Raw genomic sequence first — 25,833 nt, 5'->3', positions numbered from 1 at the left:
TAGCGATGGTCGCGGAGGAGGGTGAGGAGGGAGAGGAGGTGGAGGAGGAGGAGGTGAAACGTTGTAGTGGTGGTGGCAAGCAGGCAGCGGCGGCGGCGGCGGCGGCGGCGGTGGTGGCGGTGACGGCGTTGGCAGCGAGCGAGGGCAGAGTCGTTGACGGTGACCGTCGGTCTCGACACGAGTTACCGTGACAAGTGCATTACTTATCGCACGTCGAGCGAGTACACATTGGACGCGCACGTCGAGCATTTCGACAACCGCGCAAACAAACGGCTTTTTCTCTTTCCTCGCTCCTCCGGTTTTCGTCTCTTTCTTCTCGACCGTACTCTTTCCCGACTTGTCGTCCCTTTCCCTGAGCGTTTCCCTCAGCGTTTCCCCGAGCATTCCTGTGGTTGTTGGCTCTCGCTCGGATAGCTTACTCTTCCCCAGCAAGGGTCGATTCGTATACGCGCGTGCATCTTTCGACTGACGTGTGACAGTCGAGGAGAAGCTGCCGCAGCTCCATACATCAAGGGAAGAGTGGCCTGAAAGTGTGCGAGCCACGATCAAACTTTCACAGATTTTTGCTCCGATCATTATCTAGGGGAATCGATTAGTCGACTGCACGATGGCGGACGATCAGGAAGCAAACAACACGTGTGAGGATTCCCTTGGGCCCGGCGACGCGAACACTGCATTCGCCAAAAAGATTAGGGGACGAAAAGGAGCTCTGAAGAAGAAGAATGTCTACGTCGTCAAAAATCATAGCTTCATGCCGCGCTTCTTCAAGCAACCGACCTTCTGTAGTCATTGCAAGGACTTTATATGGTGAGTCCTTTAAATCGTCTTTTTCTTTATCTCGTGTTCCATCCTTCTCTCGCGGTGTTCTCTGTCCTTACATCACCGCTCCACTTTTGTCTTCCCGCTCCTCTCCTTCTATCGATTCTCCTTTTCGCAATCGAATTTAATCTACGTACAATCGAATATCTGTCGCGTCTTGAGTTCCACTTGGAATGCGCGATTGTCTCTATTTTTCTCGTCTTTTTTTTTCATCCTTCTCCTCTTTCCCTTTCTCTCTTTTCCTCTCTCGCTTTCTCTTTCTTTCTGTTTCTGTCCTCGATGATACATAAATCCAGTGGCCGGTAGCTGCCGGTAGAGTAACTCGAGCAACGGTTAAACGGTCCGGCCTTGAGAATACTCGCGCTTCGTCTAAATTAGAAACGACGACCGAATGAGAGATCAATTTGAGCGCGGGATTTTCGAACGATTTCAAGCAATCCAGCATCCACGAAACGAGTCCTGCTTTGTCTCTTTCAAGCTGTATCGATTATGGCGCATCCGATAATTATGCTTATATTTTCCGTTGGTAAGATCGAGGAAAGTAGAATCACATCGAATATATGCGTCGGCAAGCAAAAACAATCGGCGATCGAAGCGATGACAAATCTTTGACCGACGATATTTCGTATTTGCTTAAGAAATATCGGATCGCGATTGTCCGATCTTCTCCGTATATTTTATACGATTTAGCGTACGATAGACGACGATACGTAATTAATTCGTTGTAAAGCGTCAGGTGAAAGAAGTTTACGGCATCGCATAACCCGGATGATATCTAACGAGTAACATTTACGTGCAGTTGAAACGGTTACAGGCATTGACGCACAATAGCGAGCGACCCAGTAACCAAACTAACTTGTTTCGCCGACATCGATTTTGCCGTTGAGAACGGACGCAACAGACGTTTCCGATCCAATTCTTCCATACCTTTTGTCGTTGCCTTCTTGCGGAAAAAGAAACGCGAAATGATGGAGAAGTCGTGCCGGTATCTTGCTTGGACTATCCCAACGATTCTCTTTCTTTCTTCGTGACGCTCCTATGCTCGCGCTTTCTTCCAATTTGATTCGGTTAAAAACATCGACGACGAATAATTCGGTTAAATTATCGCGTCAAATATGGTTAACCGTGATCCTACCCGTGATTCTTTTCGATCAACCGCGACGATCCGATATTGGATGCGATCCGATCCGATCCAATCGAATCCAAACCGATCTGATTCGATCCGGTCGTGTATAACCGGAATGTACGAGTCTACTTTGCTCGCCAGTGTTTGCTCTCATTTACGATCGACACTTGGATGTAACGTTCCGCCACCTTTTCTTCTCACGCTCGTTCGAACCTTGAACGATTGTCTTTCAAATATACGTCGATCGTATTTTTATTACGCAATATGCAGTTCGAATAAAGAAAGCCAACAGCGATAATGTTGTTATCGTTATTATTATTATTTATTACTCTATCCACACAGAATAGCGTTTGGGCATGACAATTGCATTTAACATACCGTTTAAATCTCAACTCGACTCTAAAACCTTAAACCTAAGTGCAACGTATTACCATACCTTATCTGATCACATACAAAAGCAATGTATGTTGGCGAGCTTCTCTCGAGCAAAATAACAGATCATTTCTCGGATTTCGTTACCTAATAATGGAAGTGAAGCGTCTTTCCGAGGATTGACGAACCTACTCGCGGTTCACCGCAAGATTTATTTCACTGGCTTCTGTCTATTCGCGAATCACGTGTTGCGATCGCCAGTCGTAACGTATTTAAAACTATAAGTCGTTATCGAGTTGTGTGGTTTCGCGTGACGAACTTGCATTATCCGTCAGCAATGGTGAACACAAGCTCGCCATTCATTTCTAATTACATGCTTAGGTGTTCTTTGCCACACCGCCACACCGACAATACCGACTGATTTTATTTACGCGAAGCTATAACGCTGCACTCTTCTCTCCTTCAATTGCTTGCTACACGCTAACGAGAAGATAGAAGCACGAAGAAGAGAATGTGCCTCTTGTCGAGGAATCGGTTGCACAACGAGCGATGGTTGCGCGTCGATATACATATACATACACACGTATACGGCGGTAGAGATGACGAATCACATACCAAACGATGCATTTGAGTTTCGTGAACCTTGAGATCGAGATGACGAAGCCAATCGACCACGATTCGTCTTCGACTCTGTGCAATCTTCGTCCACGGAAGAATAATACGCGCGATTCTAACGGAATATCGTAGATCGTGGACGTCGTTGCGTATTCGTCTATACATAGGAAGAAAAAAAAATAGGAAGAAAAAAAAAAAAAGAATAAAGATAGGTTGTACGATGCTAAAGAGGGTCAACGACGACCAAAAGACTTCCACTCGTTAAACAAAGGGATTGGCCCGTTCCCTTTGGATAAACATCGACTTGTCGATTTACAACCAATTGCTCGGAAGTATCTGCTTCCGACGTGGCTTGCTTCTGACAGGCCGATAAGTATACGACCGAGTTCAATGAAAAGGAAGCAAACGCGTTAGCTCCGTTGTCGAATTTCGAAAATTTCACCGCCAACGGTTATAACACGGATTCTAATCTCGTCTGCTTTTATTAAACGGTCGAACGCAAATTGATCTTTGGCTCGAAAAATTGCGAATCCAGCGAATAGGCAGAAATATTAAGTTCGTCGTATGTTACTTTAAAGTTTAATGCTTTCGGCTTATCGATCGCATTGCATTGTAACGAAAGGAGAACAGCCTGTATCTACCTCGTCGGAATTCTCAAGCAACGCGACTATTATTTTTGGATCGTTGAAAACGCTCTTTATTTTAGAGATCGGTTACTTTTCGGCACTAGGAAGCTGGTTATCGAGTTTACGCAGAAGAGACACCTAACAGTTCGATCGTGAAAAAATTGAATACTCGTTCGAACGGAAAACTTTGCTTTACTTTTGGCGTACTCATTTTCTTCGTTTCTGCTCGTCTTTGCCTTTCGCTTAAACTCCCGTGTTTCTTATTTCGCGCGAGTAGGACGAACAAATATTTTGCACACGGAAGAACGCACTCTCGCATCGCTCAGAGTGATTTTCGTCGTTGGGTATCTTATCGGGTAATTTCTTTAAGCTCCTCAAACGATGTACGCGCGTCCCTCTTTCGCCGATCGATACTTTATCGATTTTAGACGTTTCCGCTTAGCGAATCAACAGACCATCGGATCGATTGGCTCTTTGTCGTATCAATTGTACCGTTTTACGATGTCGTATCGTTGAATACCTACGTAGTCGTTGATTAGACTGCACACGCGTGATGCAGGCTTATCTCGTGGTACGTTTCGTATTTCGCGAAAATGCGAACACGATGTGCCGGTAAATGGACGTTACCGTTGCTACGAAACGAACGTTGCGATTTATTCGTACGTTGGTTCACTCGTATTTGAGATTCGATGGAATATCAGGACACGGATTCCGACAATCCTGCCCATTCCTCGGAAATTCATGAGAATCCTGTCGCGTTGATCGTATCGGTGCGCCGCACACGCGCGTTGTGTCCACATACCTATCCAGTAGCTTTCAACTTCCATTTAATCATGATTTTATGGAATCGTGCCCGAAACGTATTCGAAGCTTGTTCATTTTGTCAACGAGTTGGTCGCGTAGTCGTGTCGCGTAGCGTCAGTTAAAACGACACGCGAAAAATAGAAAATTCTCTTTGAGAATTCTCGTAGGAGACTGGTCGCTACAATTTATCAACAATATTTTTCGCCGCCATCTATTTCACCGCGTTCGCAGGAATTCCGTAAGCACTGGAATCTAAAAAAGCACGTTCCGTGAAAGCGAGCGTGCTCTGGCCGAAGGCCAGCGCCTGTCAGCTGCCTGTTGAATTTTCCATCGAACGTTAAGGATCTCGTTCCGAATCTCTCGTGCATCGTTCGCAATGCCAATACCAATACCAATCGATTCGGAAGAATTCATATTCATTTCTCGCAAATAAGACGTACGGGATCAGCGGATAGGAAAACAATCGCGTCGCGGACAAACGACCGATCGCTGTTCGCCGCCAAACTAAGCATCGCGACTACAGCCGTTCGTCGTTGCGCAAAGGTTTCGTTGCGAAAAAGTACTCGCCACATCTATTTCGGACTAATAAATTCGGGATGAAAGACGAGAGGCGAGGATAAACGCGAGTACGCTGGACGCTTCGTTTGGGAATTTTTAGCGGTCCGTTGCGGTTCATTGCGGTCCATGCGGGGGAAGAGCGAGGCCAGGCAGGCTAGAAAATCGATGGGAACCGAGCGAACCCAATTAGCTTAGAACAAAAGGCTTTCGATGGATTCTCGCCTGGATCGGTAAGGTCGTCGTGAGTCTCGATGAGCCCAGGAAACCCGTCACGGTCCAAGAAGCACCTGCGGGTTAAGCGAATATACATAGATGCGATATCGCGATCGATTACCTTTTCTCGAGGAGAGACTATAAAACCTTACGTTTGTACGATTCCTCTGGCAATCGCCAATATGTACGTTCATTGGCAATTTTCCGATCGAGCTGCTCTTCTTATCGGTGCTTCCTTGTCGCTAGTCATATTTGTACGATCATTTGCGTAGGAATGTTATATTATAAGTTTATAGAAAACAGTGTGACAAATACGATATCGTCGCACTCACACGAAATCGAATATAATACCGCGTTTCGCGCATTCGTTTCGTATACTAATCCTACGACACTACGACGCAACGAAGCTCACACGACCACGATAAGTTCAACTCTGACGGCATTTTCCACGCTCATTTTTCCCTTAACATACCTTGGTAACGCTCGCGACGCTCCTTGACAACGTTAACGTATCTTAACAACGCTAATAAACAATTACCCCTCGCGCCACGTCCTTCCCTTGACGTCACATTATCCCACATTTGCATATTAGACACGCGTCGCGTATGTATTTGCGCGCTTTCAAATTTCCCATAAATGCGTAAAAATCCGTCTATTTTATTATCAGCTTTGCTATCCTTCCCTTTGCTACCGGGACCTCGATTGATCGTATCGTCCAGTCAGAGTGGAAAATCGTATTCGACACACGGTGAATTTTCATCGCGCGTTCCTCCTCTTTCACCGGATAGTCAGCAGGACGGAACTAACTCGTTCCCTCTCCACACTCTCTCTCTCTCTCTCTTTTTCTCCCTCTGTCTTTCATCCAGCTAACCCATATCGGCTTTCGCTTGAATATCCAGCTGATTCGACTAAAAAAATCGACAGCGCTGTACCGAGCGATGTTGTTCGTTCGTTTGGGACGAAACGAACGTCAAGCCAAACTCCTGCAGCGATAGCTGGTCAGAAGATTAACAGTATTTGGCGATCGTGTGTCGGAAGGTAGAGAGTATCGGGTAGAACACGGTGGCCGCCGGTCTGGTGCTCCCTTCCGGCTCCGTTACAGTGGTACACGAGTAGCGGATAGCCAAACCAGTCGACTAAATCGACCTTAATTTTCCAAAGGGCGGCTACTGACGATGTATCCCGCATCGAAAATAGAACCGATCTACTTGTTATTCCAGTTATAGTAACTTCCACGACATAGGCATGTATATGGTGCGTGTGTATACAATATATATACGTATATGCGTATGTACATCAAGCGTACGTATACGAAGTAGCAACGCTGATTGATGCGGCGACACTTAGAACGCTACGCAGCGTTCTATTTTTTCTTAATAGGGATTCGTTCCCGGACAAGATGTACGCGTTTCTCGATACGGCCAGGTTTCACGTTTAACGGATTTTATCACCGTGTTACGTAGCTTTAACGTGCGAAATCCAGTCTCTTTTATAGCGTTCGACGTACCTGCGGATCCACCGAGCGAATAAACTCTCATTTCTTACCGTGTAGTAAGCGATCGAAGCTCGTCGTTGAGCTCGTGGCACGGCATCGAGCCAATTGTCCAATGCATTCATCGCATTTGCCACGCACGCCTTATCGATATCGATACGGCACAAACGCCATGAAAAGGAATATACGAGACTTAACGCTGCGACTACCGATAGTTAACACGAAGCTATTTCTACCAAAACCAGCGAAAATGACTGGTCTTTGAAAGATACCTGATAATAGAATGCTTGTATATTTATTGATTTATTTCTTTCTTACAGAAGCGATTCCATTATTATTAATCCACCTGCGACTACGATCGACCTAAACGAGGGTCGACACATTTAGAAAATCGTAGAACCAGTCCTTTCGACTGCCGTGGTGTTTCCAGCGTTAGCATCTAGCGATCTAGCGATCGATCTGCAATTTTCTTTGTCGAGGTTATTCGATGTGCAAAGAGAGAAAACGCGTGGATAAATTGTAAGGCAGAAAATATATTTAAATAGAAGCGTAGTTATAAGTAAGAATACAATTTGAGCTGGTGCAGATCCGCACGCTAGCTGTGTTACCCAATAACTGAAAAACCTCGAAGCCAACGTCGCCTGTCTACCGTTTATGATCTGTCTTCGTCGCAGTCTTTTGTCTACGCGCTGTCGATGGCTTCGGTGCTTGAGAAAACTAAAAAGACCGGATGTAGAGTGAGAAGTGGTAACCGCTTCGACATTCTTGATAACCGATATCATCGTATCGAAGGATACGCGGTAAAAATTTTGAAAACGTGTGGCGAGTCGTAGAAAACGAGGACACTGGTTAATCGGGTTTCGATAATCGGATCGCGGTGTCCTTTTACGCTTTGACGAGTACCGGTCATTTTGACCGCTATCAGGTACAAGTAGTTTCGATGCAAAATTATTTTCAGTTCGAATACACGAAAAACAAAATAAAATTCATTGTATTATTCTTTTGGTTATCGTTGCGGAATGAAAATATAACACGAGGTAGGAATTTTCGGATAAAATTGTAGAACCAGTCGATTTGACCGGTGTGGTAGCTCCAGTGTTAAGATTCGAAAGGAAAGACAGGGAAGGGAAGCAGAATGAAGAAAATAGGGAAGAAAAGAAAGGAAAGAACTTGGGTTTGTTCGATTTTAAGACGCCGTTAGATACAACCGAATATCGTTTATTCGCAAACTAACGCGAACAGATCTCCGTTATTCCGGTAAAATAAACAAAGATTAATAAGACGACGCGGAAAACGCAATTACGAAGAAAGCACACGGTTCTGAAATACGAAATGCCACTGTATAAGCATTTACGTGGATGTTGGTTCGATGTCGTTCACGTGCCCCGCTGTTAAGTGAACGATAGCCTTTAAGCTTCGAAGAAATGTAGGCTAATCTGGGATTTGTATCGATTTTTCTTCTTTCTTCCTTTTCCTTATTCCTTTCTTTTCGTATTCCACGTGTCCTTTCCGAACGTCTTCTTGTGTTTCATACACTTTCCACTTCTAATCCCCGATCCCTTCGTCAAAGTGGATAAAACGGACCAACTTGTCGCTATCTTTCTCTTCTTCGCTACCGTACGAGTTTCATTCTCGCGTTTCATCTCGCATTATCCTTTCTGTCGATCTGTCCTCGCGGCTTATCGTACGTAAGGTCGTTACGCTTTACGATCCGCCAATGATTCGCCCTTTGTTCGTTATCTTCGGTTCGAGCGACGCCTTTGAAACTGCGAACACGCGAATTCCGTTTGATCGCCGGCAATACGATACGCGTAATCGGAAGCTACGCTCACCCAAGTCTAGTCGTCTCGAATCGAAACCTTATTGGTATAGCAGCGAAGCCTTGAAATCGAACGATTTGCTCGTTAAAGCTGTGTTAATCACTCACGGACCGGTATAGATGGTTACCGCGCGTTGCATCACTGGTAAATAAACTGGTTATATCGGAAATGTACTTTGGATCGTCTCCCAAGATCCGACAAGTTCTCTTTCCTAGACACGCGTTCGTCCTGTTTAAGTTGAAGCTTCGCGGCTAATATCGAGACCTTGTTTACGTTGTTTGGCCAAGGTTTTAATATACGTGGTATAACGATTCGATAAAGTAGAATTCGTATCCTTTCTCGTTTCATTGAAATCGCCGATAATCGGGACAAAAAGATCTACTTTGAACGTTTATCGAAAGGTTTTTATACAGGTACTTTCTTATTTAACGGACTAACGTAGTAAAAGTGTACAGAGAGAACGGCTCGTTCGCACTTTGCTTTTGACAAGCCACCGAACGAAATGGATGCTGTTTCAATTGATCGAACATACAGAGACCTCGAACGCGTTTCCCCGTGCAGCACGAGACTCGTCAGTCCGTCGTACTACAAATAGTTGTTAGGTGCTTTGTTAGTCAGAAATAACAACTACAACAACAACAACAACAACAACAACAACAACAACAACAACTGGAACAACAGAGAAGGATGGAGCGTTCGATGGAAAAATTAATTTCACGACGAAAACTTTTGTTTCAGGGGCTTTGGAAAGCAAGGATACCAATGTCAAGGTAAGAACGTCCGAGGCTTCGACGCGATCGACCTCTTCTTCAGCCACGATTCGTCCCATGGAACAACTTTGGCTCCATTTTTGCCGCTTGTGTTTCAGTCTGCAGTTTCGTCGTTCATAAACGATGTCACGAATACGTGACTTTCACGTGCCCTGGCGCCGACAAGGGAGCTGACTCGGACGTGAGTATCGACGAATTGCATATCTCGTTACACACGATTCTTTTCGTTTATTATTCTTCTTTCTCGAAGCAGTTTTATCGCGCCTTTCTCTCTTTCGTCCGAAGCCAAGGACGTTCTAAACGCGCTTCGTTTCGAAAAAAAAAAAAAAGAAAAAAAAGAAAAGAAAAATATCGCAGTCGCGATTTTCACGCGATTCGATTAGCTCGCATACCCCGCAGCGTGTTACCTGAACCGCGTATACGATTCATGGGATCGGAGCGAATTTCAAGAATAGCAGAATACGGAAATTCTGGGAGCAAAGAAATGCGCGTGTGTTGCGCACGGGTGTCCACCACGGACTATTGTATTACGTCGAGACAGCTTGCAATTACGTTCTCTGTTTCTTCTTCTCTGTCTCTCTCTCTCTCTCTCTGTCTCTCTCTCTGTCTATCTTATAATTCTAGCTCGCTTACAATCTCTGTCATCTAAATACGTGTTAATTAATAGCAGCAGCGTTAAACACGCGTAGAGGGCCGAGCATATATTGGTAGCCGCTGCGAAAAGTAGCGACCGGTTAAGGAAGGTCGTTGCCGGATCGATATCGAGGTCGAGCTTTCCGTCGACCAAACGCGCGCGGATCGTATTTTTACAGTGTAATCGATTCGATGGATTCCGTATTTTAGCAGCTAATGAAATTCGTTCTATCGAGGAAAACTCGTGTTACCTAAGCTTACTTATATCCAATGATAATAAGACGAAAGAAAGAAAGAAAGAAAGAAAGAAATACGCGTTTTACGTTACACGTCTGATAGAAACTGTAGATGAATTTATCTGGCGTTTAAATACACACGTCGATGTAATTGGAAGAAATGGACCAGAACGTAATTGCTTGCGCGTGTCGAGAAGAAGAGGAAGAAAGAGAGAAGGGTAACGAGCTAAAACGAATCGTCTAATAAACCGATAAATAAAGCCGTAACGCGACAATTAAAAGAACAAGGATGATCCTCGGCTGGAGCAAATAGGGAAAGGACACCCGGGGCTAAGAGCTATATATTTCTCCACGTTTTCTCGCACCGCGCACGATTGGCCTAAGCGTTTACTGCGCTTCGTTTAACCACGCTTGTAACACGGAATAATTATGCGGACGACTATAAGGAAATTCGTTGGCCCGGATCGTCTAAACGGGAACAACGCTCCCGACTCGTTGCGAGATCGCGACAAGCGAATCGGAGAATTCACCGCTCCCGTCGTCCTCCTCAGCCGACGCCTTCGAGAGCAACCTGTCGAAGGATCGACGAGTCGCGAACGTTTTTCCAATCACTGCGGAAGGAAATGGTTTTTATTTACATTTGGGTATTCGAACTAAAACGATCAATGTCCTAGCGTCTTCCTTGGCCCTGGTGCTGATTTCCTTGTGCTTCTGTGCTTCGAAGATGACTCTTTCTCGAAACCCCTGATCCCCGTACGTCCTTGCAGATCGAATTACGGCACAATTTCCCTGAAGGCGATATCTTTGCCAGCCAACGAAAACGTACGGTCGATCGATCGATGGAGAAACTAAATTTCAAAATTGGCTGCGTTTTCACGTCGGTTAACTGACACGTCCGTGCGCGTAACGGTTTCGAGTAACGGAGTCGTGCCAGGCAGAGTAATAATCGAGTTGGCGCTTTCGTAGTTTGAAAGCGAAGCATAACTTAGAGAACTTGATGGACCACAGCGCGGACGACACAGTGTGCCGCCTCGTGATAACACGTCACACGGAACCGTAGTGTCGCTTGTTCGTTTCAGCTGCGAAACTGGCTCGTTTCGCGGTTACCGCTGCCACCGATTCCGATGCTGTTCCACGCGACGGCTAGACGACCCGTTTCTAACTTCGACCAACGTACTACATAGCAGCGGTTTATTTCGAACGACGCGCTACACGCCTCTGTCACTGGCGAGCGCGTGCAAGCTTCGCGCAATGGAAATAAGCGCTGGAGCAGATGTTTCGAAACGAACGTGTCGCTGTCACGTGATCGTTCTTTTCGATATCGTTGCGATCACGTGCCCGTGGAAAGCCGAGCACTGCGTTTATTCGCTTACCAGGGAAATCGATTGCCACCGATATGTCTTATATCCTTTCTATTCGATCTCGATCCTGATTTTCATTCCGTAATCCCGATTACGATCCCGGCTGCAATCCCGATCACGATCATGATCCCTACGCCATGACCCGAGAGTCTGCGTGTGTGTGCACGGTGTAATGGTGTAATAACGCAGGACACGCGGACGAAGCACCAATTCAAGCAACACACCTACAACAGCCCCACCTTCTGTGACCACTGCGGTAGTCTTCTCTATGGTGTCATCCACCAGGGCATGAAGTGCCAAGGTATCATATTAAAAAACGAAAAAAGAAAAGAATGGAAAGAAAAAACGAGTACACGCAACCAGTCACACGCACACAGACACACGAAAAGAAAAAGGACACAGACACTATCGCACTTTATACTGACCGTACACATTTTGTCTATGGTCCACCGTTTGTTCGTGGTGTTGCTTTATCTTCGTCTTGTTTCCTCTGATCTTCTTCGTGTCTTTTGATCTTCTACTTTTTCTTCTTTTTCTTCTACTCTCTCGTTTTACTTTCCCTCTTCTTCTTCTTCTTCTTCTTCTTCTTCTTCTTCTTCTTCTTCTTCTACTACTACTACTACTACTATTACCATCACTGTTTCTTCTTCTTATTCCTCTTCCCGATGTTCGTACTTTGTAAATATTCTTTCGCAAAGCTTATCTCTGCCGCGCAAGAGTTTAACATAATCGTGCGTACGTAGCAGCCTGAACGCTCGCGAATGTCACAGAACAAGTTATCGTCGATGAGCGATGTATCGTTTTCGATCGGTTTTCTCGATCGCGCGCAAATCAATTTCTCCTTGGTGTTTCCCCGTTTCGGATATTACGATTCCGCGGCAAGTTCTCACGTGGAAAGCGACGCGCGCACAACTCGATCGCTATTTGCGCCTTCGAACGACTACGTATTCGTTGACACTCGTATCCGCGTACGTTTATCTCTATGTGCGCACAGAAACGTGTACCTATTTACTTTTCACGGGACGGGGATAAAGAAGCGAAGAGAAGAATAGAAGAGAGACAGCGAGATACAGAAGAAAAGAAATGGAAAGCTAGGGGAGAGAGATACACGATGTACATACGTAACAGAGGATACGATTCGACTTTGGTTTACTTTTTCTGTCCGCTTCTTTCTTTCCAGTTTCCGCTCTCTGTTTCCCTCGCCCCTTTGCTCTCCTTGCGATCGTCGTGGTGACCGATGATCCGGCGATGGGACAAAAATCGGTTTAACGAAATCTCATCAGACTCGTTTCGTTGACGTGGCAACCGGGAAACTATGAAAATATGGAAACGTGGAAACGGCGTAGGTACATACCCATCGCTGGACGAATCCTGTCTTTTTCACACACGACTTGTCTTTTCTCTTTTGAAATTTAATGTGTGTGCGCGTGAAACGTTTCCTTCCCACTTACACCTTTAAACCTTTTCACACTTCTCCTCGTTCTACTTTTCACGATGTGTGTGTGTGTGTGTGTGTGTGTGTGTGTGTGTGTGTGCACAGACTTTGATGTTCGTATACATATGTATAATAGTTACACGCAATATTTAGCTTGGCCTTTTAGACGTCGAAGCTTGATATTTGCGTTACTTTGTTACATCTACGATCTTCTCTCGTAGTTGTCGGTGTTTCTCGAGATAGGCAAAATTGTGAATTCGAGGATGACGCGACCACCTTGAATGCACGAAGATCGCAAAGAACTCGCGATAGAAATAGCGAAAAGTAATAGTTTTCGCCACGTTGCTCGTAAAATTTCGAGTAGAATCAGATAGTAGCCAGCAGCGTGAAAGAACGAACGATAATATTAATTATGGTTTAGACGATAGAAAGGGAACGCGTGATTTCCATCATGCTGTGAATAACATCACCGACTCTGAACTTCCTCCGAGTAAAGGCGATCTTCGATCCTCTACGATATTATACATATGATACATTACGTTTTACTTGTTATATTTTTGTAAATAACTCTTCTATTTTGTACAGATTGTCTCTATGCATTCTGTGTCTTTCCGCTTCTACGTGTTTTTTTTCGGATAATCCGATGTCCCGCACACTTTATACGTTGATCTATGCCGCATCATGTGTCACCGCAATTCGTGTTCTATAATGTACATACGTGTGATTTATGTGGCGCGTCCCTCTTTTCCCTTACGCCCCTTTCCGCGAGATACACGCGAAATCGGACGAATCGACATTCCTTTCCACCGTGTAATTTCCACTTTTCTATTTTATCGACGAGCCATGCGTAGAAATAACGAGAAATAAAAGGTAGAAATAACGAGAGGAAAAGTCGCAAGGAGACTTGCAGGCTCCACGCATACGGTATAGAACGTGTTTGGCGCCAAGAGAGTAAAAGAGAAGGAGCGTAGTAGGGGGCGGGCTGAATTGGAAGAAGAGCGGCGTGGAAACGAATTAAACGCTCGAGACTACCGGGGTCGGGAGAAAAGCCTGGAAAATCGAGGCAAAGGAGCGGGGACGCGTTAGTGCCCGAAAGACGGCAAAGGCCTACTTTGCTTCTCGCTTCCCTCGCTCTTCCTCGTCCCATCTTTCTCTCCGTTAGCTGGATCCCATCTTACTCACGGGCTAGTCCATTTCAGCTCGTCCTAGCCTCCCCTTCGGCCCATCAGCCCGACCGACCAAGCGGCCGCCCACCCTCCTACTGGGATTCTTCCATTTTTTCTTTCTCATTGTACGGAAACTAAGAAGAAAAAGAGACAAATTCAATTTGGCGTAGCAAACCGTAACCTTAACTGGGTTCCGAGTGAACGTTACCGAGCGACTAGCTGGCTATCTTTATCGCGACAAGGATTCCTTCCCGACAAATAGGTTTACACCGGTGGCAAACCACGTTCCTCCCTTCGCTCGAATCGAAAAAGATGTTAAAATGGCTTTTCCGTAAACCGTCTCCGATTAAATTTCAGATTAAATCGAGAGAGCGGTTGATTCGACCAACCACTGAGACGGACGCAGCAACACCTTTGTACTTTCAATTTCGGCCATCCTTTCTCTTCGTAGACTTTGTTCAGCAGCTTCGACCGGAATCCGAACGCGTCTAATCGTAGCGAAAAGCGAGAACCGGGAAACCATCTTTTTTTTTTTTTTTTTTTTGGTCGACGTTTTTTTTTTTTTTTGATCGACGAAACGATCGCCGAATTAGCTTCGAGCGACAAAATCGGTAAACGCGATAATAGCAGTTTCGGTCGAGCTTACGCGGTAGAGACGAAGTAGCGAGGATTCGGCTGGTATCGCTCGGAATCAGAGCATCAGATCACAATGAAGGACCGGGCTTTCCCGGGCCGCTATTTCTTGTTCCCAGATGAGCACCGCACACAAATGGGAGGTTTTCACGTACCTGACGCCAACCTTCTGCGACCACTGCGGCTCGATGCTTCACGGTATCGCGCATCAGGGACTTAAATGTTCAGGTAGTTAACAAACATTCAAATCAAACAAACTCAGTCCGCAATACATTCCACGAAGCGGCTAGATTTCGCACTCGTTTATCTCTTCACGTAGTTATCTTCGGTATAACGTACAAGTTCGCATTCGTCTAGATTCGAGTAGAAACAGCTGCTACCGGCATATCTACCCTCCGTCGCGTCGCTCGTATCGAGCGGCGCGCCTCTCGATATAATAAAGTATGAAAACGCGTTGCGCTGTCTCTCTCTCGGATCCAGCTGGACCGCGATACCCATATATTACAAACTGTGCGATCAATTTTTCAAATCCGTCCTCGATTCTCGATTCAACGATTCAACCCGAAGAGAGTAGGTACGACGCCCCTCCGTACGTACTTACATTCTGCGACGACAAGTCGATCGAATAAATTCCCTCGATTACCACGTAAATGCGCGAAATAACGCAATACTCGATAGAGCTTCGCTTCTGCGTCTCACTTTCAGTATCCTTATATTCCCCGATCTTAATCCAACTACCATCTCTCCGACCTCGAAATCGCAGTTTAAGAAAATTCTCACTCGTCGGTGATCGCTAACTGCATCTACGATTCAAACGTATCCTTTTCTACGTTTCTTTCGCTGTTCTCGACTCGACTTTGGAAACCTCGGCAATTCCCATCGTTGCTCCCGTTGCTCATGTTAATTTCTAAAATAAGAAAAACATTAGGAAGGTTATCCCCGTGCATGACAAAACGTTCTACGTTCCCACCGTATTTTCCTCGTCGCTGTCATCATCGTGCCACCTGTTCGATGCTATCTCTCCGTAGTATCTTCTTTCCCTTCCTGTCTCATCTTCGTTGACATCATCGTCGTCGTCATAGTCCGTTGTTGTTCTCGTTTCCGTTCAGCTCTTCCACTCTTTTGCTATTTCATTCTTCGATTACGATGCTTTCCCAGCAGACCAATCGGTTGGTTCGCTCTCAGAACCTTCACCGGTTTCTTCCAACGACCTGCATCCTCGATTTACTTGCCATAAATTTCTCATAAAGCGTATATCCCACGTATCGAACTCGTTACATCGATATATCTACATATCATATCTACATATACATAGATAAGTCGCGTTTTCAAGCGATTTTTAAACTGTCTCGCGTGGATCGTGTACGTGGCTCGTAAGATCGACCATCTTCGACCTCTGCTCCGAAACGTCCGTACCCAACGTTTACGATGTTCACGATTCGTTGGTAGGTACGAATAATTTTCTTACCCTTGGAATATCGTTATCTCCGTGTCTCTGCCTGTTTGTCAAGAAGGAACGCTATCCCGTTCTGCTCGTATCTTCGTTCGATGATTGTCGGTGATACTGCACCCTCATTCGCTGCGAAACGTTACCCGTTCCGTTTAAAGTGGAAGATGGGAACACCTTGCACTTGGTTGTTTGCCTATTAGCTCCTCGCTTGCTTACCCCGTTGCTCTTTTTGCCACATCCTATCGCACAGTTAGGCGAGCTCACCGCCTCCTATACATATACATATACATCTATATAAAATACCTTAACAACACCTGTACGTACGGTATTTGTTCGCGATCTCTATACATAGATATTGTATATACGGTACATAATTGTTACACGATTGTACATACTACGATGCATGCTCGTAATTATCATAATACGTATACGTAGATTTGTCCTTTGCTCATTAGCGAGTAAACATGAACGCAACACCTACCTTTCTTCGTTGATTATGCCACCCTTTGATTGCATATTATTATTTTCAGATCATGCATACCATTCATACGTGTCAACTGCGATATTAGATTTTCCAGTATACTACTATATGTATATACAGATACATATGTACATACGTATCTATGTATGTGTACTCGCGTGTGTCAAAACTTTCCTTCGTATCCTTCGATGGAATTTCGTTAAATGGTAACACTTTGTTCTCTTCTGGTTTCTCTGTGATGCTTGGTATGCGCACGGGAGAACATATCTATGTACATATGTTTCACGATCGCTGTCTTTTCTTTCCTTTACGAGCTATCGATACCGATGCGAACGCGTAGATATCGATATCCAACGATAATTACCTGTTCGGTATAGATCTTGTATATATTATGCCAGATCACGTGGTTTGTCATAGTGGCAGCTTCTCGTTGTATTCCACTTCTCGCAGTCAGGATTACGAGGCGTTATCGACCGATCGACTCGCGGATCGCGCGAGAAGAACGTCTCGTGAACGAAACGAAATAGAAATAGCGAACGAAGAAATGGCCGTTAACTGCGTTTACCGGCAGTCGATAATGTCCTCGTAATTCGTACAAACTCCCTTTGTATTACGATTTATGCACGAACTTCCGTCGATCGAGCATGTCATTCGGACGGTTGTTCGTTCAAGTTCTGCGCGTGTGCACTTTCGACTGCAGCCGCGATCGCGCGTCTCGAATCGTTTTTCCATCGAGGAAAAACGAGAAGAACGGACCGAGCCAGCTTCGATCGCGTGTAGCGTTCGAGTAGCGTAAACGATAAGACAGTTGAGAAAAATGAACGAACGAAAAAGACAGAGAGAAGGAGAGACGGTCGACAGCTGCAGTTTCGATGGCTAATGAAACGCGTAATGAACCGCGCCCCCTATTCTGCATCCTGCTGCTCGAACCAAGACTTTCAGACAAAATATGCCGAGAAACCGTACGAAAGAAAAGAAGTAAATGAGTAATACGAAAAAAGAAAAGAAAAAAAAAAAAAAACAGAAAATATACGAGATTACCGGTCTGGCTGCAACGTAAACGTGCCAGCGAGTAACGGACAACGATTATAACCGATCATGATCTAATAACGTAGCATGCGACATGAACGTACACAAGAGATGCGAGGAGAGCGTGCCGAATCTTTGCGGATGCGATCACACCGAGAGACGTGGTCGTATGTTGTTGCACATCTCATGTTCCGGAAACAAGCTCACCGTGGAAGGTACGTTTACCTACCGCTTTGCGGCTCTCGATTTTTCCTACGACGATTCCCCTCTTCGTTGTACGAGAGAACAACGGAGAAGAAAAGAGAAAGGATTTTCTAATTATATTTTCTACAACCGGAACGGAAGTTGTCTCTAGTTTAAGGGGGCGTTCTGAATTAGAACGTTTTAAAACGGCGTCTTTTTGTGATTTTTTTTTTAGAAGGGAACGAAAGAAACGAAATTATCGAATTTTGAGCTATGGTTTTATATACATTTAACGAATACAAAAAAAATTTTTTTAAAGCAAAAAAGAAAATTATAACAGATTTCTAAGCCTCTATTTCATGGGCCGCGGTTTTCAATCGAAATGAAAGATCCACCTCGTAATTCTTGACTGAAAGAAAAAACCAAAAAGAGGATGAAATTATTATACAGGGTGGTTGGTAATTGGTGGTACAAACGGAAAGAGGGTGATTCTAGGCGAAAAAAGAAGTCGAAAATATAGAATAAAAATGTTCTTTTTTAATTTTTCCATCGAGATAACGATCTACAGTGAGATCCGTTATAACGAGACGTGTCAAAGTGCACGCGTACCGAGCCAAAATTCAAAGTCGATTTTCTCGAAAACAAAGCCTCGAACGAAAAATTTTTATTCTATATTTTCGACTTCTTTTTTCGCGTAGAATCACACCCTTTCCGCTTGTACCATCAGTTACCAACCACCCTGTATATTTTTCTTCTGGGTAAACTAAACAATGGCAGAAAAAATTGTGAAGTTAAAAATTTTGGAAGGTTTAAAAAAAATGCTTTTAAAAAAAATAAACCAAGATACTATAAGAATTATTTAAATAAACCTTTTGACGAACTCTTTTAGTTCACCCGGAAGAAAAATATACAATAATTTAATCCTTTTTTGGTTTTTTCTTTCAGTCAAGAATTAAGAGGAGGATCTTTCACGCCGATTGAAGACTACAGCCCGTGAAACAGGCTTAGAAATCTGTTATAGTTTTCTTTTCTACTTTAAAAAAAATTTTGTTGTATTCGTTGAATATACAGGATGGTTGGTAACTGGTGGTACAGGCGGAAAGAAGTCGAAAATATAAAATGAAAATATTTTTAATTTTTTTTTTTTAATTTTTCCATCGAGACAACGATCTACAGTGAGATCCGTTATAACGAGACGCGATAAAGTGCAGGCGTACCGAGCCAAAATTCAAAGTCGATTTTCTCGAAAACAAAGCCTCGAACGAAAAATTTGTATTCTATATTTTCGACTTCTTTTTTCGCCTAGAATCACCCCCTTTCCGCTTGTACCACCAATTACCAACCACCCTGTATGTAAAACCGTATCTCAAAATTCAACAACTTCGTTTCTTTCTTTCCCTTCTAAAAAAAAAAAAAAAAAAAAAATCACGAGAAGACGCTGTTTTAGAACATTCTACTTCAGAACACCCCTTTAAAGATAGAAAATATATTTTTCAAAAACCGCGACCAACCATCGCGGATTGCGCAATGGACCGACCGTTGCATCGAATGCCAAAGAGCGACTATTGCTGGTGTGCGTATTACGCGCGACAATCGTCTTTGTTCGATGCACGTACATAGATTTGCAACTTGAACGCCACAGCTGTGTAGCACGGTTCGCGTATAAAATGGATTTAGTCTTTTTACAGCATCCTGCGATAATTACCATTAAAAATACCCTTGTAATCGATTTATCGATTCTTTCGTCAAACGGCTGGCTCTGCAAGAGGTGAAATAGGGCCCCGGAGCGGCGCGACGCGACCAACGCAACGTCTTTATTATTAGATGATTATTACCGGTCAAATTAAGCTTCTTTCGTCTCAAGGCCGTGATATTAAACGGTCGTTGATTATCGTAAATGAAATTCTACCCTTTCTCCGTTGCTCGTAGAACGGAACAGTCGCGTAGGACGGTTGAAAGCGAGAGCGAATACCGAACCAAGGAATGTACCGAACACGAGGAAAATTATCGTAAATTTTGACTGCGATTACAGTGAAACAAGGACGAAATCTGATTCCGATGGATCCAAACGGTTTGTCGGATCCCTACGTGAAGCTGAAGTTGATCCCGGATTCGGACAACGTGAAGAAGAAAACGAAAACGATCAAGTCCTCGTTGAATCCCGAGTGGAACGAGACGATCATTTTGTAAGTGACGGTAAAATTCGTTTCTTCTCGAAACGATTTCGAGAGATATGGCTTTTGATCTCGACGCGAAGAGGATGTGTGGTATTGCACGCGAATAGAAGTAAGAACGTAGGCTAAAGAACGATCGATTCGATTTTTAGCGATCTGAAACCGGAGGACAAAGACAGACGACTTTTGATCGAAGTTTGGGATTGGGATCGGACGTCGAGGAACGATTTCATGGGTTCGCTGTCGTTCGGCATATCGGAGCTTATCAAAGCGCCTGCCAGCGGATGGTTCAAACTTCTCACGCAAGAGGAAGGAGAATACTACAATGTACCTGTGCCGGAAGAGGGTGTGGATCTGGCCGAGTTGAAGATGAAAGTGCGAGTATGTTTCTTGCTGGGCAATGTCGCGACGACGAGCTTGCGAAAAAAAAAAAAGGGGGAAAAACAACGAAGCGACACGTTCCGATAATAAACGATCATCCTGATTTTTTCTTATCCCGTAGAAAACTTCGGTAACGAGGAAAACGACGGCGACTCAGGACAAGGAAGTGCCACACAACATGGGCAAGAGCGACTTAATAAGGGCGAGCGATTTCCACTTCCTGATGGTGCTCGGCAAAGGCAGCTTCGGAAAAGTCAGTCGTTCGTTCCATATACATAGATATTTAAACAAATAATGATCAATAAAATGAGCGTACGTTAGGATCGCGTCATGTACATTACGGGGGTCGTGTTTAAGGTGATGTTGGCGGAAAGGAAAGGAACCGACGAATTATACGCCATCAAGATCCTGAAGAAAGACATCATAATACAGGACGACGACGTAGAATGTACTATGGTGGAAAAACGCGTGTTGGCGTTGTCAAGTAAACCGCCGTTTTTGGTGCAACTACACTCTTGCTTCCAAACCATGGACCGACTGTATTTCGTGATGGAATACGTAAACGGTGGCGACTTGATGTACCAGATACAGCAGTGTGGCAAGTTCAAAGAGCCCGTCGCAGTGTAAGTCTCGATCGTCGAAGAGAATCGCGCGCTATTCGCGTGCCTAGCTATCATTCGCGTTAACGACCATACTCTCGTCGTTCGTAGATTCTACTCGTCGGAAATAGCGATCGGTCTCTTCTTTCTTCATGGCCGAGGTATCGTGTACCGAGATCTGAAGCTGGACAACGTTCTACTGGATCAAGACGGCCATATCAAGATCGCGGACTTTGGAATGTGCAAAGAAGGTATCAACGGAGACAAGACTACCAAGACGTTCTGCGGAACACCCGATTACATCGCACCGGAAGTTAGTGTTACGCTTCTTCCTCACCGAAGCTGTCGCAACATATACAGCATACTATATATACATACTATACGTACATCGCATGTATACGAGGATTCGCGACTCGTATCGATTCGTTTGCTCGTTTATTGCAGATTATATTGTATCAACCATACGGAAAGTCGGTCGATTGGTGGGCATACGGCGTACTGTTGTACGAAATGTTGGTTGGTCAGCCGCCGTTCGACGGAGAAGACGAAGAGGAACTGTTCGCCGCGATCACGGAGCATAACGTTAGCTACCCGAAAAGCTTATCGAAGGAGGCCAGAGAAATTTGTAAAGCGGTAAGCGTCGGCCGACGATTTTGTGGTTTAACCGCGATTAAATTATCTGATTTCGACGTTGGTTTTTCAGTTCCTCACCAAGAACCCGGTGAAGAGACTCGGTTGCGGATTACGCGGAGAGGAAGACGTCCGCAGCCACGCGTTCTTCCGACGGATCGATTGGGAGAGGATAGAAAATCGGGAGGTGCAACCGCCGTTCAAACCAAAAATCGTGAGTATGTCGCGTACACGCGAAGGCGAACGGTATGAAAGATAAATAACGCGTGAACGTTTGCCCGTAGAAACATCGCAAGGACGTGAGCAACTTCGATAAACAGTTCACCTCGGAGAAGACAGATTTAACGCCCACGGACAAATTATTTATGATGAACCTGGATCAAACGGAGTTTATGGGTTTCTCGTTTCTCAATCCAGAATTCGTGCAACACGTTTAAATCGATAGAATATTTAAGTCACTGGATAGTTTTAATCTCTCCATTTCCTTCGACGTTCATCTTCCGACTCTTTGCTACTCAGGGCTTTCACCGTCATTTCTCCCTATTTCTCTCTATGTCTCTCTCCCTTCCGTCCTTTTCCTCGCGTCCAATCACTTTCTCTTTTCGATCATTCTCCGTTGCAAATGCAACCCGAAACTTTTCATCTTGTATCTTTGAAATAAAGATCGGGGTAGTCTGAGACGTCTGGTCGCTCGTATCGCGCTAGTATCGTGAAAAATGACAGGACCGGCGTGAATAACGGATTCGTCGAACGAATCTGAGATCGTAAGAAAAAGAAGGAAAATAAACTACGATCATTCTCCGAGGAAACATCGTGCTTCCTCTTGCGCTTTTATCGATAATCGAGGATATTTCCTAATTACGATACTCGTTCTTCTCTCCCCCGTTTCCCTCTCCTCTGTACGTTATCGTTATACGTTTACTTCGGTATGTTCTACCGTTGCCTTCCGGAATACACATACACAGAAACACAGAAATACACGCGCATTTATATATAAACGATGCATACCGAACAAACGAATTATATTCTTACTGTCATATTATCACGGTTATTATTATATAGATAATCTTATAAAAATAGTCTGAAATTGTTAACGTTATACGTATTAAATTTCCATCCGCGTTTCGTTAACGTTAGATACAATTTTTCGTCTCTACGATCTTTACAAGTAGTTAAAGTACGTCTACGCATAGTATTCGAATGTTCTCATGCACCGGTTTTATCTCCCATTGAAATTGAAATTTCCTAGCGTTATAAATATTCGATTCATATTCTCCTTTCGTATATCTGCACTCGTTTACACTCTAACACACGTATACACAGGTACATGCTTACAATTTATACACATGTGCCGAAGCAGAATTATTACGCGATACAATCATTCTTGTTTCCTACTGTTAACGAATTATATATCGTCGGAGCACGAACCTGACGCGTGTTTTCTTACGAATTCTATTAATTCGTTCCCAGGAACGTGCTCGATGACCACCATATCGGTAATAAGACTTACGATCGTAAAACTAATTTCATACCACGCGAGGGTACGCGGTGAATGTCGGTGATGTTGTTACACGGGTTACATATACAACACATGGTTGGACCTGCTAAAAGATCGACGATGCGTTTAACGATCGCCAAGAGTACACGGTTGTTTTGCCTGTTCGATCGGACGTTCTTCTTGTCTAGTTTATAACCAACGTCCGTCAGATGTTTGCTCCCGTTTCAACGTTCACCGCTCGTTGAACGTTGTCGTTGGTCGAAAGAACGGCTCTGCACCTCGAGCAACGTGTTCGCCACGTGAATAGACCGTTCTAGACAATGAACAGCTGTTCTCGACAGCACACACACCTCGTCACCTCTGCTTCCTTTCGTTCGTCGATTTCGACTTTGCTCGAGATCGTAAAACGAGCAACGCCTCGGTATTCCCTGATGAAACTCTTCTCGTGCCTGAAATCCTCGCTCCAGTGATATACGCCTTTTCTATCGAACTTGTTTCGGCTCGCGTCATCGAGGACGAGAACGATCCGACGTAAAAGGATCGGACGAGCATCTTGCGTACAACGTCGCGTGCAACAGGAAGAAACGCAAGAATTCGCTGAGAATCGTTCGAGCTCGTGAAACGTTCTCCTCCTCGATTTCTCTTTCTCGGTCGGTTAACACGCCGACGCTCGATAGTAGGATTAATTATTACTTGTCGATTAACTGCGCGTAATTGTCGTAGATAGATAGATATACACACACATATGCATGCGCGCACACGCGCGTCAACACACATACACAGAGTTGACTGACTCGTTAACTCGAACGGACATCCCTTTTTTTTTTTTTTTTTTTTTTTTCTATTCGTTTCGCGTTCACGACTCGTCGAGTGACGGTGTAATCGTACAACAACGGAACGTCGAGACAAATAGACGCGTTTGAGTTGGAGCGCGAACTACGAATTGCTGAAATACCTACCGTCTAGGTATTTTACTTGGTATCCTTGAGGACGACGCTCACTCGCCGAGAACCACGTGTATACGCTAAAAACTCGTGTCTTTTCGCTGCGCTCCAACGTTCCACGATCTTTCGTTTATCGTCGCATTCGACGTAGCAGGAACGACGAAGGTAGTTTAGTACCGGGAATTACTATACGCGAAGGTACGGGTATTCGTAGCACGAGATGCTCAAACCGCGAGTTTGCAGATCGTTCGATCGTCGAAAATACCAAAAGATGGAAACGCCGGTGGATCCGTTAAGACGTTAAAGCTTGGACATTTAATGATCCTGTGTTATCTCGGTTGTTGGACAACGAAAAGGTACGAGTTTGCAAGTTTGGAAAAAGTCGAACATAATAATTACATCTGATTAAGCGTGTTCCAATAAATAAGTAATTATCGTGACGTAGTTCTCGCCCCCTTATTCAGCGGGTGATCCAATCTTGTTCTTCTATCAGCAAATCGGGCGAATTTACGTAATCTCGTCCATATTCCACTGTCGTTGTCTGATCGAATTGGCCGCGTTACCACGGTTCGCTCGTTTATTCGTTAAGGAAACGGGCATTGTTTGATTCTCTGAACAAACGGTTCGTATAATTAATAATAGAACGACGCACGTGCTGGTTCTACCGCGTAGCTAAAGTTCACCTTTAATTTACCGAAAAGTCGAAAATAGCCGCGCGTAAATTACGTTCCGAATTCGTTTTACACCGCAACATCGATTTCGGAACATTTACGATAATTCCACCGACGAATCTCGTCGAGGTCCTAAATACCCCGGCACGAGACTACGTAATCTACGCCCGAGATCTATTTTTGTACGAAAAAAAGAAAAAAAGACCAACAAAAAAAAAAAAAAAAGAAAGAGGAATGAAATTCGACGAAGAATTTGCTCTAAGCGCGATGGCGATTCTTCTTTCCTCTCGTTGCTCGTCGTCGAGAAGGAGATAGTACTTTTTCCCATCACTGTACCGTGACACCTTTCGTAACGCTCTTTTAGCCTCTACGCGACATTCGAACGTTGTCGTCAAAGGAACGTTAACCAAAGATAATCGTCGGATGATTTCGAGAGCCGTAGCCATCGATTAGCGAAGCGTTCGAACAATTCGATTCGCGAAATATATTTCGAAACCGAAATAATAGAGAAACTAGAAACGTAGCGATCGATCGCCCTACAAGTCGATACTCAACGACGTAAGTACCTGCGTGCTTACGTTTTCGTTGTTTCGTCGAGACTGCGATAGCGCGCGTATTTACTTAAATACATACGTAAGCTTCGCTCGACGCTGGTGTTCCAGCGGGGCGACACAGTGATTTTACGATCGTCGTGCCGATTTATCTCTTTTGTCCTTCTCTTTCTTTTCTTGTTTTTTTTCTCCATAAAAGGAAACAATGAAAAAAGAAGGAAAAAAAAATGATGTCTTTCTATCGATTTTTCTTTATCTCGGTTAGGGATAATAGTTGACTGTTTCCTCTCCGATTCTGCTTCTGACCTCCTTTTCTATACCCCTTTTATCCTTCGCACTCCGTTCGCTGTTCTCGATAAACTTACATTTTAAAACTAAGGGATAGAGAACGGTACCGTTTGCGCAGTTTTCAGTGCGACGAACAAACATATTCGCGTACCTCGATTTTAACGCGAGGATCGCCGCTACGTGTTTTTTTCTTTTTTCGCGCATGAAATTGAAATTAACGACGCTCGAATATTCGAAGCTCAAGATTCGACCGCGGTCCGGAAATCTTTGCACAA

General features: G+C 44.4%; 1 protein-coding gene across 3 annotated transcripts; it reads left to right on the top strand.

Annotated features, from left to right (window-relative positions):
* Window positions 1–129: 129 nt before the first annotated feature.
* LOC117214064 (protein kinase C, brain isozyme) lies at window positions 130–25,648 on the top strand. 3 transcript variants are annotated; one of them, XM_033459904.1, is made up of 13 exons: window positions 130–807; window positions 9,184–9,215; window positions 9,314–9,396; window positions 11,635–11,746; window positions 17,726–17,854; window positions 19,855–20,008; window positions 20,149–20,377; window positions 20,499–20,630; window positions 20,735–21,000; window positions 21,088–21,289; window positions 21,421–21,609; window positions 21,680–21,820; window positions 21,891–25,648. In XM_033459904.1, the coding sequence occupies exons 1-13, from the start codon at window positions 608–610 to the stop codon at window positions 22,041–22,043; spliced, it is 2,022 nt and encodes a 673-aa protein (XP_033315795.1). In that variant the 5' UTR covers window positions 130–607; the 3' UTR covers window positions 22,044–25,648. The 3 variants fall into 3 exon arrangements, with proteins under 3 accessions (XP_033315795.1, XP_033315796.1, XP_033315797.1); XM_033459905.1 differs by lacking the exon at window positions 11,635–11,746 and adding an exon at window positions 14,799–14,907 and having other exon boundaries at window positions 21,891–22,440; XM_033459906.1 differs by lacking the exons at window positions 130–807; window positions 11,635–11,746 and having other exon boundaries at window positions 9,178–9,215.
* The last annotated feature ends 185 nt before the right edge of the window (window positions 25,649–25,833 follow it).

The sequence above is a fragment of the Bombus bifarius genome, unplaced genomic scaffold, assembly GCF_011952205.1.
Source record: "Bombus bifarius isolate JDL3187 unplaced genomic scaffold, Bbif_JDL3187 scf7180000009145, whole genome shotgun sequence".
NCBI classification, from domain to species: Eukaryota; Metazoa; Arthropoda; class Insecta; order Hymenoptera; family Apidae; genus Bombus; species Bombus bifarius.
This window is presented reverse-complemented; position numbering and strand designations above follow the sequence as displayed.